We start from the raw sequence: 20,237 nt of genomic DNA, 5'->3' as shown, positions 1-20,237 counted from the left end.
CCGGCCATGCTGATCACTCACCTGCAGCAATCTGCACCAATCACAAGGCACAGCTCCCATTCCTAGCCTCACCTCACCATCTGGGAAGAGACAGTGCAGGCCATTCTTGGTAGCAGCATGGCTAAGCCATTGGCCAGCTCCTGGGAAATCAATCATCCATTCCCGTAGATCCCAAACAGAGAGGGTTGGCAACCCGAAGGGTGTGAGCTGGAATAATTGCAAAATGGTTGCCCCAAATGTTCAGACTTCCCGGGAACCGACTCTCAGAGAGTTAATATTTCTAAATCCATCACATGGATGGAACAGAGTAACATTTCCATAATCAGTCAGCGACGGTATTTCTTCAACACAACGCTCCTACCTGCAGCTAAACTGTATTCAAAACCGTCTTCATAAAACACTATAAAAAGATGTGAACTCGCTGCTCAAACACCAGAAGGGACTGAGAGTCATTCAGTGTGTTCGACAGTGATCGGAGCGGACACCAAGATGCTGAGACTCTGCTTAACTGTGTCTGTCCTCTTCGGACGTCAGATCGCTGCAAAGGAAGAATATCATGAGGGGATCGATTTCTGTGGTGACTATGGCTGCCCTCAGCCCATAGAAATGATTCAGTTCAACGTGAGTATAGTTAGCAGTTCACTGCGTTCTATGTTTGTACCTGTGGGAATGGTTTATGGCCCGTTTTTTAGTCCATAACGAGCGATGCGCCGACAGCACGTGTCCCAACCGAGAGGCCTGAGGTCGACCCGAAATTGGTCCTCGGGCCACATTAACATTTTATGGGTTTCTGTCACCCCCTGCTGTGTCTCCACGGGCAGCTTGTTCATTTTACTAAGAAGAATATCGGGCCACTTGTCTCTCCAGCAGTGGCTGTAAGCTAAACCCTGGGAGTGGGGGGTTGGTGTGGCCACAGAGAGGGGGCATTGGGGCGATGGCAGGGACTGTGGAGTCGGGGAGCACTCCTGCTTCTCCTGGCTCCACTCAATCCAAGTCGGTTTCTGAAAGGAAGCTTGTAACAAGCATAAGGCACCTACTTTACATATGTAAGAGACCCAACGCATTTTTTGGGCAGCCCCCCAGGATGCTGGCGAAGCCATATCAATATTGTGACGCCTTTAATGCAGGCACAGATTGGGCCTGAGGCTTTGCACTCTGAAATTATGCCTTTTTGTCCCAGTCTTCTTCACAGAAATGCGGACCAATTTCTAACCCAGTGGAATTTCCCTGTATATATAAAGTGGGAAAAGACTCACAGGGAAACACGGTACCTGGACAATGGGTCATTAGCACTGATTCAGTCTGGGAGGATTTTAATGTTCTCCATGTTTGCTTATTGAAAACCCATAAGGACCAAGGCCCATAGTGCAGGACATCACCAAGGGTGAAAGAGTGAGAGAGACAGGAAGCTGAGGCCAAGAGCCCATCATAAAATCCTAACTCTCTTTCAAGCCCAGTCCATCCAGGACATGAATACTGCTGCCACACCTGGGCACCTCGGACAGTCCTCTCAACACAGATGTGTTTCAGTAACTGTACAGTTGTGCCATGTGGTAATATCTTTTCTCTTAGAATTATGACGAGATGGAATATTTACCCGTTCAATGGATTGTAACAGAAGTTAATGGAATGGATATCAAGAGTGCACTCGCGACTGGCCTGGACAAACTACAGAATTATTCATGGTTTTTGAATGCTGCAGGTACATGAGATATTCCTTCAATGTAACAATAGAATATAAAACAACCCTTCGCTGTTTGAAATGTTTTCTTTGAAACTTCCTGTATAGAGAGACACACTGACCAAATAATGCCACCATTGTCAATCCCAAGGGTTGTGCTAGGATTGTGCCCATTGTGCCCTCCATAACTGACCCAGCCTCAGTTTGTGAGATCATTGACATGTTGCTGGTGGGCAGAAGTGCCACATGGGCTACTTCTTTGGTGCTCGCAGGCCCTGTGTGCCCAGAATCTGACGAGGCTGCCCACACATGGGGGTTTGGGATACCAAGCTCATGTTCCGACTCCAGCCATGGCCCTTGAATTGTCTCTGGATAATAAAGGTTCTTTGCCAGACCTGAACCAGAGTCCACATACACCCTTGTGGAAGCCCATACTCTTCATTTCTCTCAGCTCACTGGCTGCTACTGGAATGCCGGGTCCTGACTGAGGCTCAGTTCTGTTTAGAGAAGGTTAAGAGCAGATTTGATAAAGATGTTCAAAATCATGAATGGTTTTGATAGAACAAATAAGGAGAAACAGTTTCCAGTGGCAGAAGGGTCGGTAACCAGAGGAGGCAGATTTCAGGTGATTGGCAACAGAACCAGAGGCGACACGAGGAAACATTGTGTTGCACAGAGAGTTGTTGCCTGAAAGCAGAGTGAAAGCAGATTCAATAGTAATATTCAAAAGAATATTGGATAAATAGCTGAAGGGAAAAAATGCAGGGCTGTGGTTACGAACATGGGAGTGGATTAGTTAGAAAGCTCTACAAAGAGCGAGCCACTTTCTGTGCTGTACCATTCTATCATTCTGTGATTCAGTGTATCACATGAGTGTCTTCCACACCCCAGCACTGTCCCCCTGCCCCAACCTGTAACTTCAGACTCACCATGAGCAATGCCACAGGTGACCTTCTAGTAGAATGCTGTAACAGTGTTTTCTCTGTCTGCAGATACAATTGTTCCTGTTTCTGCACCTTGGGGACTTCAGGGATACTTGGTAAATGGCACAATACAACAGAAATTCGGGGTATTTGTTGTACTAGTTCCTGAACTCACCAGCCCACCTGAACCAACGGATCCAACCATTAAAATAGGAATGTCACATATCGGCTGGTTCTATGTCAGGTGAGTTTAGTTGGTGATATATTGTGATTGATATTTCTTTACATCAGATATTTAGCCAACATTATTTAACCTGTAGCAAGCCTGTGATTAATGGGCTGGTCCAGTCAGGTGGGTCGTTGGCCAACATTAATCGTGTAATAAGTTGTTTTGTGTCTCACAACCTTCAGTTCCTTCCTCTGAGGACACGGCTGGACCTCCACACTCACATCACTCAGGTTCATATCGAGCACTGGACATAGCTGAGTCACAATTCCTCGGGACGTGATTCCAGGATGTGAATTCTACACCAATGTAACTAAAGTAGTTGGGCTTTTCCCTGCTGGAGTGTCGCAGGAGTATAGACTTCCTCATTGTAACAATAATGGGGCTGGCTCCTGTTTTCAGACATTCTCACACACACCACATTCTGGGGGTTATTTTGACCAAAGGGTGAAAACAGGCGCTAAATGGCTGCAGTGCTAATAAGACTAACCTATTTGAAAGTCTGGATTTAGCACACAATTTGGGTCCTAATTGCTGATTACCAAAATTTGAACTTGCTGGAGATGGTACAACACAAACCTGCAGGTTTAACACTCAAGTGCTGATTAGACACCTTTTTCATGGAGCAGTATATGTGGCCTTCTCGCACCCACTTCCACTGAAGGTGTGGAGTGCTCTGGCTGGTACACAGCAGCGCATTGCAGGATGGCTCAGGGACCGAGGGAGAGGGTGCAAAGGTTCTCGGATGTGGTACTGGAGACTGGGGTGGAGGAGTTCCAGAGGAGGAGGGACGTCTTGTACCCTCAGGGGGGGAAGGACATCACCTCGCCCTCATGTCCATCTCTTCTACAGCATCTGGTGCTGCTCTGCCAGGCCTCATGTCCTACTCCCATTCCTCGTCCAACCCAAGAGGTGCCCTCGCAGATGACCATGACCAAGCACTCCCTTTCTCCTGGTGACTCCCATAAGGTGTCCAATAAGGTGGAGTAGCTCAGCACTTACTCATTTTAGGTGAAGTCCTCAGAAAAATTCTGGAATAAATGTTACTCAAGTGTTGGTGAGGTCTTGACAAAGTGTCCCAGAAAGTCTGCTGATGTGCCTCAAAAGTTCTCTTCACAACTGCAGCAGCAATGAATTTTTGATGAGGTAACCAGGAGATTCGATGAGGGTAGTGCATTTGATGTAGTGCATATCAATTATAGCAAGGCTTTTGATAATGTACCACATGGCAGACTGGTCAGGAAAGTAAAAGCACATGGGATCCAGGGCAAAGTGGCAAGTTGTATCCAAAATTGGCTGAGAGGCAGGAAGCAAAATGTAATGGTTGATGGGTGTTTTTGTGACTGGAAGGCTGTTTCCAGTGGGGTTCCGCAGGGCTCAGTACCAGGTCTCATGCTTTTTGTGATTATATAACAATGATTTACACATGAATGTAGGGGGTACGATTAAGAAGTTTGCAAATTATACTAAAATTGGCTGTGTGGTTGATAATGAAGAAGAAATCTGTAGACTAAACGGTGGAACAGTGGAGGACTTTTAAGGAGCTCTTTCATAGAGCTCAACAAAAATATATTCCAGTGAAAAAGAAGGGTGGTAAGAGAAGATATAACCAGCCGTGGATAAACAAGGAAATAAAGGAGAGTATTAAATTAAAATCCAATGCATATAAGGTGGCCAAGGTTAGTGGGAAACTAAAAGATTGGGAACATTTTAAACGACAGCAAAGAATGAATAATAAAGCAATAAAGAAAGGAAAGACAGATTACGAAAGTAAACTTCCACAAAACATAAAAACAGGTAGTAAAAGCTTTTACCGATATATAAAACGGAAAAGAGTGACTGAAGTAAATGTTGGTCCCTTAGAAGATGAGAAGGGGGATTTAATAATGGGAAATGTGGAAATGGCTGAGACCTGAAACAATTATTTTGCTTCGATCTTCACAGTGGAAGACACAAAAACCATGCCAAAAATTGCTGGTCACGGGAATGTGGGAAAGGAGGACCTTGAGACAATCACTATCACTAGGGGGTGGTGCTGGACAGGCTAATGGGACTCAAGGTAGACAAGTCCCCTGGGCCTGATGAAATGCATCCCAGGGTATTAAAAGAGATGGCAGAAGTTATAACAGTTGCATTCGTTATAATCTACCAAAATTGTCTGGAGTCTGGGGAGGTACCAGCGGATTGGAAAGCAGCTAATGTAACGCCTCTGTTTAAAAAAGGGGGAAGACTAAAGGCAGGTAACTATAGGCCAGTTAGTTTAACATCTGTAGGGGGGAAAATGCTTGAAGCTATCATTAAGGAAGAAATAGCGGGACATCTGGATAGGAATAATGCAATCAAGCAGACGCAACATGGATTCATGAAGGGGAAATCATGTTCAACTAATTTACTGGAATTCTTTGAGGATATAACGAGCATGGTGGATAGAGGTGTACCGATGGATGTGGTGTAGTTAGATTTCCAAAAGCATTCGATAAGGTGCCACACAAAAGTTTACTGCAGAAGATAAAGGTACGCGGAGTCAGAGGAAATGTATTAGCATGGATCGAGAATTGGCTGGCTAACAGAAAGCAGAGAGTTGGGATAAATGGGTCCTTTTCGGGTTGGAAATCGGTGGTTAGTGGTGTGCCACAGGGATCGGTGCTGGGACCACAACTGTTTACAATATACATAGATGACCTGGAAGAGGGGACAGAGTGTCGTGTTACAAAATTTGCAGCTGACACAAAGATTAGTGGGAAAGCGGGTTGTGTAGAAGACACAGAGAGGTTGCAAAGAGATTTAGATCGGTTAAGTGACTGGGCTAAGGTTTGGCAGAGGGAATACAATGTCGGAAAATGTGAGGTCATCCACCTTGGGAAAAAAACAGTAAAAGGGAATATTATTTGAATGGGGAGAAATTACAACATGCTGCGGTGCAGAGGGACCTGGGGGTCCTTGTGCATGAATCCCAAAAAGTTAGTTTGCAGGTGCAGCAGGTAATCAGGAAGGCGAATGGAATGTTGGCCTTCATTGCGAGAGGGATGGAGTACAAAAGCAGGGAGGTCCTGCTACAACTGTACAGGGTATTGGTGAGGCCACACCTGGAGTACTGCGTGCAGTTTTGGTCACCTTATTAAGGAAGGAAATACTAGCTTTGGAGGGCGTACAGAGACGATTCACTAGGCTGATTCCGGAGATGAGGGGGTTACCTTATGATGATAGATTGAGTAGACTGGGTCTTTACTCGTTGGAGTTTAGAAGGATGAGGGGTGATCTTATAGAAACATTTAAAATAATGAAAGGGATCAACAAGATAGAGGCAGAGAGGTTGTTTCCACTGGTCGGGGAGACTAGAACTAGGGGGCACAGCCTCAAAATATGGGGGAGCCAATTTAAAACCGAGTTGAGAAGGAATTTCTTCTCCCAGAGGGTTGTGAATCTGTGGAATTCTCTGCCCAGGGAAGCAGTTGAGGCTAGCTCATTTAATGTATTCAAATCACAGATAGATAGATTTTTAAATAATCAGGGAATTAAGGGTTACGGGGAACGGGCGGGTAAGTGGAGCTGAGTCCACGGCCAGATCAGCCATGATCTTTTTGAGTGGCGGAGCAGGCTCGAGGGGCTAGATGGCCTACTCCTGTTCCTAATTCTTTTGTTCTTATGTTCTTATGCCTCCAGGAAGATATCAATGTACTGGTCAGGTGGCCAGAACAGTGATAGATGGAATCCAATCTGGTTGTCGAAATCTCAACTCAGACACCTTCAGCCTGGCAGATGTTCCTTTAATTTTACTTGCTAGCAAGGGAAAAGTCTCACTCAGTCAACGGCTAAGTGAATACTTTCGAAATGGTACAATTTCACAGGATATTTATACAGTAAAAACCCAAGTTGTGGCCTCATCCTGTGTATTGGCTGCATCTTGCAGTCAGTGAATACAGATAAAGAGTAATTACTGCATCCTTGTCCTGACATGGTTTCCAAATATTTCCTTTTGTCAGGGTCATTAGTTGGCCATTCAGCCATTACTTGATGAGAGTGTGGTAATGAGCTATTACCGGCATTGCATTGTGTCAGGATTGTCCAGTTTCCTGGTCAGTTATCGTTTTGCATCAAATGGATGAGGTCTGTACAAGAGATAATGGCTGGTCATTTGAGTATTTTGAAAAGGGTGGGGCAGAATGGAACTGGTGTTGTATGGACAATAGGAGAGCACCATGGGTGGTACTTGTCTCAGCAGGTCTTGTCTCCGAGCTGTCTGGTGGCCATTGATTAGTTATCAGCCGTTTCAAGCCAGGTTTAGCTGTTTATGCAAACTGACTGTCTGTTGCAGAAATTTCTGGAAGGACCAGGACTCCATTTTATTTTATATCAAAAAGGGCACAAAAATACAGTGTGATACAGCTTAGATAAAAATACATTTCCACATTCCCCCATTTTGTTCTTCACAAGGACAACTTAATCCATTCTGATCTTGCATAGTCTCTCTATTTCTATTTCCACGCAGGAACTTTCAGCTGTTGTTGCTCCCAAAACTCTAGTCGTGGCCTCGGTAGGTAACACGGTTTTTCCCAACCTGGCACAGCAACACTTAACCAAGACAAATAAAAGATATAGGGCAAAGACTATCAGCAGGAATATGATCAAACCCTGTACCACATTTCTCCCTAGGGGTCCCAACCATCCCGATGCCCAATCCCACAAGGTGGTACCGTCCTGGCCAACTGTCTGTTTATACTCCATTACCTTGTTCCTAATGTATTCAGCTAGACTGCCGATTTCTTCTGACTTATCCGGGATAAAAGTACAACATTCTCCACCTATTAATGCGCATGTCCCTCCTTCTTTGGCTGGAAGATAATCTAAGGCCGTACGATTTTGGAGAGCCACTGTTCGAATGGCTACCATTTCATCATTCACCCCTTCGAAGGCTTGGGAAGTTGCATTGGCTACTGATTCGACTAAATTAGCCCATTGCCGTAACTGCCATTCAGTTGATGCTATTCCATAGGGTGGCACCATTACCTTGAATATTCCATTTAGCCATGTCAAATCCCGTTTAAATCTATGACTTCCTTAGTCATCCCTTAGAGTCTTTGTTGATCTGATAAAGGGTACCACATATCCTAAGTAACAGGACTCTGTCCAGTTGGCTGGTAATCATGGGTAGGCTTTATGGCCACAAATAAATTAGGTGCAATTATAGGACGTCAGCTTCTGGTCCTTTCGTGCCATCCATACTCGAGTGGTCTCACCTGAGGCTTTGTTATGGACCATTGTCCAGCTAACGGTTGCTATCTTTCTCCCATCAGTGGGATTTGTTGTGGCTTGCCATTTAGTCATTTGGGAACACTTGCTGCCTCCCATTTCTGGTCCTTTAGTCTCATTGCTCACTAGACTTATTATACCTTCAGGATTTCCTATTCCGGGAGTAGTACTTAGGAAGGGTGGCTGATGGTTATTATTATAATTTGGCTGGTACGATCTCTGGAAGGTTGTAAGTTTATACCCTGGTGACGTCCATTCTGTTAGATCCTTCGTTTCTGACACCTTGGTTAGGTTCGTTCTATTTTGCACAATTAACCACTCTACCATTTCTGATTCGTTAAAGGGGACGGTTCTTAGGGGAATACCCCGTTCTGAGTGGACAGGTACATGGGAAAATATCCAACAACTAGACAAGTTTCTGTCCTGAGCATACTTATGACTCGCGCCATAAATATGTTTACCTGCAGTTCCCTTCGTTTGCGTGTCTGTACCCCTGGTATAATCAATAATGCAAAGCAAAACCCTGTCAAGCCCAGCACCATCAGTCCCCATAGTCCGTACAGTTCCTTATTCAGTCTTCCTTTTCCTGTTCCTCTGGTTCCTTCTTCCCTTCCCCCTGGTCGGGTGCCCTTTTGCAATGGGACGCATGGATCCATGTTGGTCTTTCCTTTACCTTGATTGCAGTATTAGTCACCAGCAAGACCTGGTATGGTCCTTCAAATCTTGGTTGTAGACTGCTTTTTCTTTTAAAGATTTTGATGTAAATGAATTCCCCGGGCTCCAGGTTATGACACTTCCCTTCCGCTGGCTTGAGTTGAGCTTCTTTTACCTGCAAATGAAAGCTGGAAATACATTTGGTTAGTGCAATACAATAATTTAACATATTTTCCTCCATTTTGTGGATGTCCATTTGTTTTGCAGTAAATGGTGCTGTAAAAGGTAGTTGTTGGGGACATCCCATAATTATCTCATACGGTGACAGGCCTGTTGTTCTGTTGGTTGCAGATCGCATTACCATCAAGGCTAAGGGCAGCAGTTCTATCCATTTCAGTCCAGTGTCATTACATAATTTTGCCAGCTTATTTTTAAGCATTCCATTATATCTTTCAACAAGTCCAGCAGACTGTGGATGACAACTGCAATGAAAACGTTGGTTAATCTGTAAAGCTTTACACATTTCTCTTATAACAGTTCCTGTGAAATGTGACCCGTTATCACTTGAAAGCTTAGCAGGGATTCCGAAGTGCTGTATGATTTCTTTTAACAAACATTTAGCAACAGTAGTGGCATCGGCCTTTTTGCATGGAAAGGCTTCAATCCATCTAGAGAACACATCTACAATAACTAATACATACTTGAATCCCATACACATAGGTAATTCAATAAAATCCATTTGTAAATGTACAAAAGGCCCCACTGGATTTGGGTGGGAGGCAGATTCTACTTTTTCCGTCTTACCCGGATTCATTGTCTGACAGGTAACAAAATTTCACAGATTTGTTTTGCAATTGCCGAAATACCTGGTGCATACCAAGTTGCCAAAATATAATCTGCCACCCCCTCTTTTCCCGCATGTGTGAATGTATGAACACATCGGGCAATCCATGGAAGTAAGGACTTGGGCGCCACCACGCGGCCGTCATGGTAAACCCATATTCCTTCTGCATTTTTATAACATTGATCCTTCGTCCAGGTCACCACCTCCTCCGTACTGGTCTATGTCTGAAAGGCCAGCACGTCATTAATAGTGGGTGGCGGGTCTGAGCAATTATTTTTCCTTAGTGGGAACAATGACACCTGCATCCCCCCTTTTGACAGAGTTGCTGATTTAGCTGCATTATCAGCTCTGGCGTTCCCAAGTGCCACCTCATTCGACTGGTCTGTATGTGCTTGGCATTTGATAATGGCAAGTTTCAAGGGGCATTGAATGGCTCGCAGGAGATTTTCCACTTGTTCTGTAGTTTTGATAGTGTTTCCTGAAGTCAGGTCCCTGCGAATTTTCCAAATTTGTCCATAGTCATGGATACCCCAAAAGCATATCTGGAGTCAGTGTAGATATTAACTGTTTGTCCTTCAGCCAGAATACAGGCTCGAGTTAACGCAAACAATTCGGCTTGTTGGGCTGAAAAGGAGTCTGGAAGAGAGGCTGTTTCGACAACATTAAACTGGGTCACAATTGCATAAGCCGCTCTAGGTTGGCCCCTATCATTTCGTAAGGCTGATCCATCAACATAGTACACTAGATCAGGGTTACACATTGGTACTTCTGTTAAATTGATACGTGGTTTAGTCACTAATTCGGTTACCATTTCACATGAATGAGGTTCGCCGTCTTCTTCCGTGGGGAATAGAGTGGCTGGGTTTAAGGTAGTACATCTTTTAATGATAAGGTTCGGATTTGATAACAGTTCAACTTCATATTTAGTGGTTCTTGCAGAAGTTAGGTGTTGGGTGGCACATTTAGTAAGTAAAATCTCGACAGAGTGTGGGATATATAAAACGGTTTGCTGATTTAGAATTATTGTCTGAGCCTGTTGTACAGGGTAATAAGCTACTGCCAATGAAGGAAGACATCCTGGTAGTCGGCGTGCCACTGGGTCTAGTTGGGCACTGAAATACGCTACCGGTGGCTGCCTGTCCCCATGTAACTGAGTCCAAACAGATTGTGCAAAACCCGACTTGTGATGAACAAATAAGTTGAATGTCTTAGTGTAATCTGGTAATCCCAAGGCTGGTGCTGAAGTGAGCGACCATTCCAGGATACTTGATTCCAAATCCTTCTTTTAGCATTGTGAGAATATAGTAGATTCATTCACAGCTCGTAGGTCTTGAACAAACCTCCATTTGTCACTATTGGGCTTCTAAACCGGAAGAATCGGAGTGTTACACGAACTTCTCATTTATGCTTATAGTGATTCACAGATCACAGAATGCAAAGTACTTGTTTTATAATTTTATTAAAAGGCTTCCAAACCCAAGCTTTTTTCAATACACCCAAAATGTTGATCAAGGAGAATCACCTGAAATATCTCAAAATCCCATTTCAAATTGTATACTGCCAATCTTTTATTTAAAAATCTTCTTACTGAGCTAGAAGCTTTCGCATCAAGGTTTTACACAAAGGACAATGGGAGCGTACTCCCCCAGCCTGCAACCTCGAGAGACCCACAAAGGCTTTTTTTAAAAAAGGCATTGCAACTTTCCTTCCCCGTTCTTAAACTCACTCCTAGACTAAATTTGTCTTTCAACCCAATGTAATCAATGATTGCGTGTCTTCTTTCGACAAGTAAGTGGGCGTGTCAAATAAATTCTCTTTCTTTTTAACCACCGGGACCATATCTCAACAAACCTATCCTTTGTGCATTTCCTAGCTCTGTAACTCCTCATCCGAATAAATCCACACCTGCGTTTCTAACTTAAAATGTCTTAAACTTCCCACATACAGGACAACACCACGAAAGGTTAAAAAAAAACCTTCACTCTGTTTGAAAAAGTGGGTGGAGCTAAAACAAACAGGCAGTTCCACCACCTTTCCAAACAGGCTTCCAGACACATGAAAAATTCCGCAGTCAAAAAAAAACACACACAAGCACTCTCATTCAAAGACAGACATTCACAAAAGTCTCTCTTCATTCAACAAAGCTTTTTGTTGGCCAGCTCTATTTTGGATCCATAAGTCACTATCACGTTCTCTTTTTTTCTTACATATTGATTTGCTTTCTCTGTTAATTTTACGTGGGCTTGAAGAATCGGAACCCAGGCCTTTTCTATTACTTTCCTTTTTTTTTTCTTTACCTCTTCTGGGTCTCTGTTTATAAGACACTCCTCGAGACATGTTGTTCTCTCTAAATTAAATGAACCATCAGGTGGAAATGGCCTGTTTTCATCCTTAGTCCACTTTACCCATTTTTTTTTAGGTGTTCAATTGAAGACTGACCACAATTCTGGAGCATAAAATAGGCTGGTGTGCCCTTTTGTGGTGTTTTACTTGCTCCAGCATTCATTCTGAATGATTAAGATTTTCCACAGTTTCTGATCTCACAATCCTCTTGGCCAACCGAGTTCTCTACGCCCATTTCTCCTGGCTGTTACGTGGCCTGAAAAGGCTCTTAATTCGGGCTCAGTCTGGGTTGTGAGAGATGTTGGCACGAACCAACCGCAGTTGATCAATCAGTTACTGTTTCTTTTCTCAATCAATCCTTGTTTTCCTGAATCACAATTTTCCCGAGTGACTCTTCCCGTTTTTCTAATTGCAATGTCGCACAAAGGTTTTAAACACAACAGTATAACAAGGACAACTAGGACAAATAATATTCACGCGAGTATACAAATCATAACCTTAAACTCTATCTAAATAAATAATCAATTCTCAGTCTGCGTTGTACGCCACTACAGACCGAGTCCATAACTTATCCTAATAAAACTTATAAAACTTATGGTCCCATTACCTTAACTCATATCACATAAGAACTGTCGATCGATTAGCGCTTTTTTCCCCCCGAATCTTATCACATAAGAACCGTTTCCTAATCTTATCACATAAGAACCATTTTAGAAAAATTAAAACATAGAAAATAGGTGCAGGAGTAGGCCATTCGGCCCTTCGAGCCTGCACTGCCATTCAATGAGTTCATGGCTGAATATGCAACTTCAGTACCCCATTCCTGCTTTCTCGCCATACCCCTTGATCCCCCTAGTAGTAAGGACTACATCTAACTCCTAATGAAAATCTCCCCGGGCTGTTTCAAAATATTTCCAGGACCAGATCCCTTCTGCTTGCAAGCTGAGAAAGAAATGATCACAAAAACAACTTTAGCTGTCAAATGTCGAGTCTTGTAGATCGTATTACGTCCCCTGTAGTCAACAGATTACATATGCGATTCAACAGTGAAGAAACCTCTTGTGAGCAAAAGGCTCACCTTATTCTGGCCAGTGAAACCCTTCACTGAAGAGGCACTATGCCCACATCCATTTAACTCACAGATTAGAGAGTAAGCAATCTCGGTGGAACCTCCAAGATGTAACTGTCGAAATCTCGACTCACAATATACAACTCAGACACCTTCAGCCCGGCAGATGTTCCTTTAATTTTACTTGCTAGCAAGGGAAAGGTCTCACTCATCAATGGCTAAGTGAACACCTTCGAAATGGTACAACTTCACGAGATATTTATACAATAAAAACCCAAGTTATGGCCTCATCCTGTGTATTGGCTCCGTCTTACAGTCAGTGAATACAGATAAAGAGTTAATTACGACATCCTTGTCCTGACATGGTCTCCAAATATTTCCTTTTGTCAGGGTTATTAGTTGGCCAGTCAGCCATTACTCGATAAGAGTGTGGTAATGAGCTATTACCGGCATTGAATTGTGTCAGGATTGTCCAGTTTCCTGGTCAGTTATCTTTGTGCATCAAATGGATGAGGTCTGTACAAGAGATAATGGCTGGTGGTTTGAGTATTTCAAAAAGGGTGGGCGGAGTGGAACTGGTGTTGTATGGACAATAGGAGAGCACCATGGGTGGTACTTGTCTCAGCAGGACTTGTCTCCTAGCTGTCTGGTGACCATTGATTAGTTATCAGCCGTTTCAAGCCAGGTTTAGCTGTTTATGCAAACCGACTGTCTGTTGCAGAAATTTCTGGAAGGACCAGGACTCCATTTTGTTTTATATCAAAAAGGGCACAAAAATACAGTGTGATACAGCTTAGATAAAAATACATTTCCACATGGTGAAGTGTGAGGTAAAGCGTTTGGGGAAGGCTAACAAGGCAAGGGAATACTCATTAAATGGTAGGACACTGAGAAGTGCAGAGGGACCTTGGTGTGCATATCCACAGATCCCTGAAGGTAGCAGCCCAGGTAGATAAGGTGATTAAGAAGGCAATAGGAATACTTGCCTTTATTAGCTGAGGCATAGAATAGAAGAGCAGGGAGGTTATGCTTCAACTGTATAAAACACTATATTAAGTCAGGCAATAGTTAGAGTACTGCGTGCAGTACTCATCACCACATTACAGGAATGATGTGATTACATAAGAGAGGGTACAGACGAGATTTACGAGAATGTTGCCTGGACTGGAGGATTATAGCTATGTGGAAAGATTGAATAGCCTGGGTTTGTTTTCTTTGGATCAGAGGAGCCTGAGGAAAGACCTTATTGAGCTGTATAAAATTATGAGGGACCTAGAGTGGATAGAAAGGACCTATTTCCCTTAGCAGAGAGGTCAACAACCAGGGGACATAGATATAAAGTTATTGCTTGGAGGTTTAGAGGTTAGTTGAGGGGTGCATACTTAGCCAGAGGGTGGTGGGGGTCTGGAACTCACTGCCTGAAAGGATGGTAGAGGCAGAAAACCTCACCACATTTAAAAAGTACTTGGATGTGCACTTAAAGTGCCATAACCGACAGGACTATGGACAAAGAGCTGGAAAGTGGGATTAGGCTGGATAGTTATTTGTCAGCCAGCGCAGACACGATGGGCCGAAATAGCCTCCTTCCACGCTGTAAATTTCTATGATTATATATCTCTAAATCCTTGGAGTGAGACTTGAACCCATTACCTTCTCACTCAGAGGTGAGCATGCTATCCACTGAGCCACAGCTGACTAAAACAATTTGGACCAAAGAAAGATAAATCGGAGTATTTTCTAAATGGTGAGAAACTGGAAACTGTCGAGGAGCAAAGAGATCTGGGAATCCAAGCGCACCAATCATTTAAAGTGAGCCAACAAACAGAAAAAGCAATGAAAATGACCAATGGAATGTCGGCCTTTATCTCGAGGGGAGTGGAGTACAAAGGGGAAGAAGTGATAATTCAGTTGAACAGAGACTTGTCAGACTGTATCTGGAGTACTGCGTTCATTTATAGGCACCGCACCTCACAAAGGATAAATTGGCATTGGAGTGGCTTCAGGGCAGATTCACCAGAATTATACCGCGGGTTAGAGGGTTAAATTCTGAAGCCAGGTTGCCTCAACTTGTCTTCTCCTGAGTATAGGAGATTGAGGGGTGACCAGAATGAGGTGTTTGCAATGTTAAAAGGATTCAATCAGGTAGATACAGAGAAACTATTCCCTCTGATGGGAGAATCTAGAACAAGGCGACATCATGTTAAAATTAGAGCTCGGCCATTCAGCAACAAAATGAGGAAGCACTTTTTCACACAAAATGTGGAACTCTCTCCCCCCTAAAAGGCTGTGGATGCTGGGTCAATTGGATGGTTCAAGACTGAGATCGAGAGATTGTTGTTGGGTAACGGTATCAAGGGATATGGAGCTAAGGCGGGTAAATGGAGCTGAGGTGCAGATCAGCCAGGATCTAACTGAATGGCAGAGGATGCTCGAGGGGCTGAATGGCCTACTCCTGTTCCTATCTTCCTTTCAATCTGATTGGTTTCCAGACTGGATCTGCCAGGAAGAAAAAAGTAATCATTCTGAATTCTGTTGCAGGACTTTCGACACCAAAGTTGACGACCAACAATACGAAGGACGTGTCATTGAATTCCTCAATGACTTGGAAAAAGACAAGCAATCCTTCGATAGGAGTTTCTTTTACCTAGTTTTCTTTAACACAAATGGGCTGATGGAAGTAGCCTTTAACAAGATAGGAGAATGAAACTTTTCTGAAGGTTCTGTTACCTTTACAGACATCAACCAGTGAGATGTGCTTAACTCTATTCATAACCTCCTTTGACCTCCCACCTAGTACACATTGGATTTAACCCTGAGCATGTGCCAGTATTGGGATATTGAACGATTCCCCCCATGCCCCATCTCCAGAGCCCTGTGCATGGTGACCCTGTTTATAAATACTGCCCCCTACTGGCAGTTGCCAGTGTTTGTCTCCCACCCACAATGCTGCATTGTGAGGTGGAGCTTCTTTACTCAGAATTATTCAGCTACATTAACTCCAACACTGAGCTTTTCTTTGCCAGTTCCTGGTTTGTATTTTACATTCAGTGTTCACATTATTTGGTTTTGTGCGCTGAGTCTAAACAACAGCTCTTTCCAGGTGCCCAGTTCAATGTACCACCACTTATCGTCCTGTGGCAGAGAGTCCCGGGTTATCACCAGGGGGCCGACCTCCTTGTCATTCCCAGATGTAATATGTTGGGGAGCCACGTGGTCTTCCACCCACACGTTAACCAGACATTGGGCTCTGGCCCTGGCAGATCTGACTGTCCCTGGCAGAGGGGTCCTGGCTGCTGTTGTTCCTTTTAATATTGTTTATAATTAGGTGCCCCCTTCAATTCCAAGTTATTTGCCAATGTCCCAGATTCATTGCTGACTGACCACCTCTGAGGGGCAGCTTTGGTGATCGAGCAGTTGTGTAAGTGCGGAGAAACCGCACTGAAAGATAAAGGAGAATTACTCAGCCAGGAATAGGAAGATCCACATTTAAACATTTCTGGTTAGAAACCTGGGGTTTAGAAACAGAGCCATCAAGTCACAAAGATATTAGTTTAAAGTCCCCATACTGCACAGACACAGGGTAAACCCAGTTGTACATGGGTGGTGGGCCCTCCTTGGGGCAACAGGGATTAATCACTGCAGTAATTTCCCTTTTCTGTAAACTTTCTTTAAATGAATGGTGCACAGACTGAGATTGAGATGGTTCTGTTACCAGATATAGTTCCAGGATGTTCAATCTTCACACAGCAATGGATTATGTTTATGTTTATCCCAGTCATGCTGACCCGAACATTGAAAGGTGATGTGAAAAGAGCCAATAGAAAATGGGAAGTGTTGCCGAGCACAGAGCGTTGAAGTTGTTACATGTGAAATCATGGAGTGGTCAGATGTGGGATCGTACCTGGGCTCTCACACTCTGAGTTAGTTCCACATTGAATCATTTCATTACAAGGGAATGTTTAAACTGTAAGACCCAGTGTGTTCACCATTTGTAAAATGTTGAGCCTTTCATCACATCACCTTGAAGAATGTCCTTCTGTGTTTAAATTGTTCTGTCCCCTGTACCCTGAAATATACTGGGAATGGACTGTATAACAGACTGTGTCGACTGCACGCTGTGCACTGTAGGAAGAGCAACACATTCACTGGAGAAACCTGCTAATGGGGACACTCTCTGTGGGAAGTAAAGTATTCCCTTTTCCTGCCATTCCTGATAATCAAACACTGGACATTGTGGTGGGGATGAGCAGAAAGGTTGTTTCTCAATCCAGTTTGGCCTCACTCAGATCAGCACAGGTTCAGAAAACAGATGGGCCCAGGTGAGGAGAGTGAAGCGGAAGGTTTTGGGAGCACAGGTGTTCATAGAATCATCGGAATTACAGCACGGACAGGCCATTTCGGCCCATCGTGTCCGCACCGGCCGACCAAGAGCTATCCAGCCTAATCCCACTTTCCAGATCTTGGTCCGGAGCCCTGTAGGTTACGGCACTTTAAGTGCACATCCAAGTATATTTTAAATGTGGTGAGGGTTTCTGTCTCGACCATCCTTTCAGGCAGTGAGTTCCAGACCCCCACCACCCTCTGGGTGAAGAAATTTCCCCTCATATCTCCTCGACACCTCCCCCCAATTACTTTAAATCTATGCCTCCTGGTTGTTGACACTTCTGCCAAGGGAAACAGGTCCTTCCTATCCACTCTATCCAGGCCCCTCATAACTTTATGCACCTCAATCATGTCTCCCCTCAGCCTCCTCTGTTCCAAAGATCTCCAATCTTTCCTCACAGCCAAGGTTAAAACTGCTCCTTAAAATAGAGAATGAATCCCAATCCAAAATTAGGATCCAGGGACTGAAGATGGACTAAAGTTCAGATTCTGATCTCCTCACACCTATACTGGGCACTCACACTTGGAATATACACGGACTGAATCTGTGATTGAGAAAATGATCTATTCAGATATTGCTCCTGTTAACAGGCGGCCCATTCACAGGCTTCTCTTGTTCAGAAAATAAGCCGTTGTCTTCTAGCCTTTGATTGTCTTTTGTTTTTCAAACTGCTGGGAATGTATTCTCACTGTGAAATAAAGAGGGTGATGCATCAAACACTTGGTCTCATGTTAGATTCTTACTCAGAAACAGAACTGGTTACTGATCACATCACTAGTTTCATATTAGTCCTCCCGGACTCCCCTCATACTCAGAACAACTGGAGAAGGTATGGGGTTCACCTTGGACACACCTCTCTGTGCTGTCCTATGGAGGAGGAGGAACAGCAGAATTTTCACACAATAAACCCTTGCTGCAGTCCCATCAGTGGACGTTCCATATGCCAATAGGAGGCCTCATGCCTGTAGTAAATTGTACCGGACGCCTCTGGTGTCGGGCCGGCTAAATTCTCTGGAACCTGCGGCCTAGCTGGCGGTCCTTAAAGGGACCACTGGAGGCTGCCAACAAAAAGGTTCATTTAAAAAACACTTACCTGAATGTGGAACCACAAGGTGCAGGAGATCCCCTCCCAGCCCCACTGCAGTGTCGAAGACCGTTACCAGTCTCCGATAAGCTCCCTCCCTCCCGTCCAATCATCTCCCTCCTCCTTTCCACTCGGTCTCCTCCCTCACGGTCATTTCCCCCTCACCTGGTCGTTCCCCCTCCCAACCGGTTCCTACCCCTCTCCAGGCCACCCCCTCCCTCCTGGTCAAAACAGAAGGCTGTGAGTTGAATTTCTCCTCCAATACAGAGTGTGGTCAGAATGTGGAATTTTCTGCCACAACACGGTGTTGAAGCAAAGTCCATGAATGCTTTTATTACAGAGTTACTCTCTGGAATAAAGAGGAATATTAAAGTCTGGGGAAATAGCCGGAGTGTGGGATAAAACTAGGGGCACGGTTTTCACTCAAACGGGAGTGAAGTTGGCGGTGTGTCCCCTCAATAGATTGAGTGAGAGGCCCCAAACCAGTGTTGGGTTCGGGCCTCATTAACATACAGTCAGCAAGCTGCCCTGTGCTCAATGTGTGCTAACGGGTCGCTCACCGAACTGGGAGGGCCAAAAATCCAGTGGCCCCATGGGTGGGCCGAGCCAGAGGTCAGCGGGAAACGGAGGGGGGATGAGGGAGGAAATTGCCCAGGCCCCAGATAATATATTTCAGGCCTCTATTGAGGGTGGATGAGGGCCGGAGGACTGGAGATTGGGCCGTGTAGGACTCATTTTTTAAATGGAGGCACCTGTGAAAGGAAGGGCAATAAGTTTACAGACCTCAAACCGTCTCACACACCCCCCACCCCCACTATACCCTCCCACACACCCCCCACCCCCACTATCCCCTCCCACACACCCCTCACCCTCACTATACACTCCACACACCCCCCACCCTCACTATACCCTCCCACACACCCCCCACCCCCACTATACCCTCCCACACACCCCCCACCCCCACTATACCCACCCACACACCCCCCACCCCCGCTATACCCTCCCACACACCCCGCACCCCCACTATACCCTCCCACACACCCCCCACCCCAACAATATCCTCCCACACACCTCCCACCCCCACTATACCCTCCCACACACCCCCCACCGCCACTATACCCTCCCACACCACCCCCACCCCCACGATACCCTCCCACATATGGTCCACCCCCACTATATACCGTCCCAGCAATATCATCAACACATCAGTGGTGAAGACATCGGATAGGATGGTGTCATTGCTTCACGTCTAAGATAAGTTCAGGGAGTCTCCCATTTTACAGGGATTGAGGAGCTGCAGTTCATTCCCAAGATTTAACCTGCACTCCAACAGTTTCCAAGGCAACGGCTCCCTCTAGTGTTGGACTGTTGAATATAAAAATCAATCCAACAACCAGCCATTGACCACAGCATGTATTAATCATACTCAGAAACTAGAAACCCCGATACACAGCAAGTCTATTCATGTGTTAACCATGAATCAGCTAAGAGAACATGCCTGAGAAGTTTGGTGGTGCGTTTCACCCAACCAATAACAATAACCGCAGGTAAAGGGTACACGGCCAGATAGGGGGGTCATCCCCCTGCAAAACAGATATACCGCTTTGGGTACTGTTGAGGGGGATGACTCATCAGGGGAGAGCAGCAGAAGCCTAATCCATGGCACCATGGGTGGCTCTGCTGCACAGTAGGGCAGGAAAAAGTGTGGGAGAGCAATAGTGATAGTGGATTCTATTGTAAGGGGAATATAGACGTTTCTGCGGCCGCAACCGAGACTCC

The 20,237-nt window shown here is 44.8% G+C and overlaps 1 protein-coding gene across 1 annotated transcript; it reads left to right on the top strand.

Moving 5' to 3' along the window:
* Positions 1 to 489: 489 nt before the first annotated feature.
* Positions 490 to 15,694, top strand: LOC139266709 (heme-binding protein 2-like). The gene is made up of 4 exons (XM_070884296.1): positions 490 to 621; positions 1,573 to 1,702; positions 2,674 to 2,848; positions 15,529 to 15,694. Exons 1-4 carry the CDS (start codon positions 490 to 492, stop codon positions 15,692 to 15,694), a joined length of 603 nt encoding a protein of 200 aa, XP_070740397.1.
* Positions 15,695 to 20,237: the final 4,543 nt, after the last annotated feature.

The sequence above is a fragment of the Pristiophorus japonicus genome, chromosome 7 (assembly GCF_044704955.1).
Source record: "Pristiophorus japonicus isolate sPriJap1 chromosome 7, sPriJap1.hap1, whole genome shotgun sequence".
NCBI classification, from domain to species: domain Eukaryota; kingdom Metazoa; phylum Chordata; class Chondrichthyes; family Pristiophoridae; genus Pristiophorus; species Pristiophorus japonicus.
This window is presented reverse-complemented; position numbering and strand designations above follow the sequence as displayed.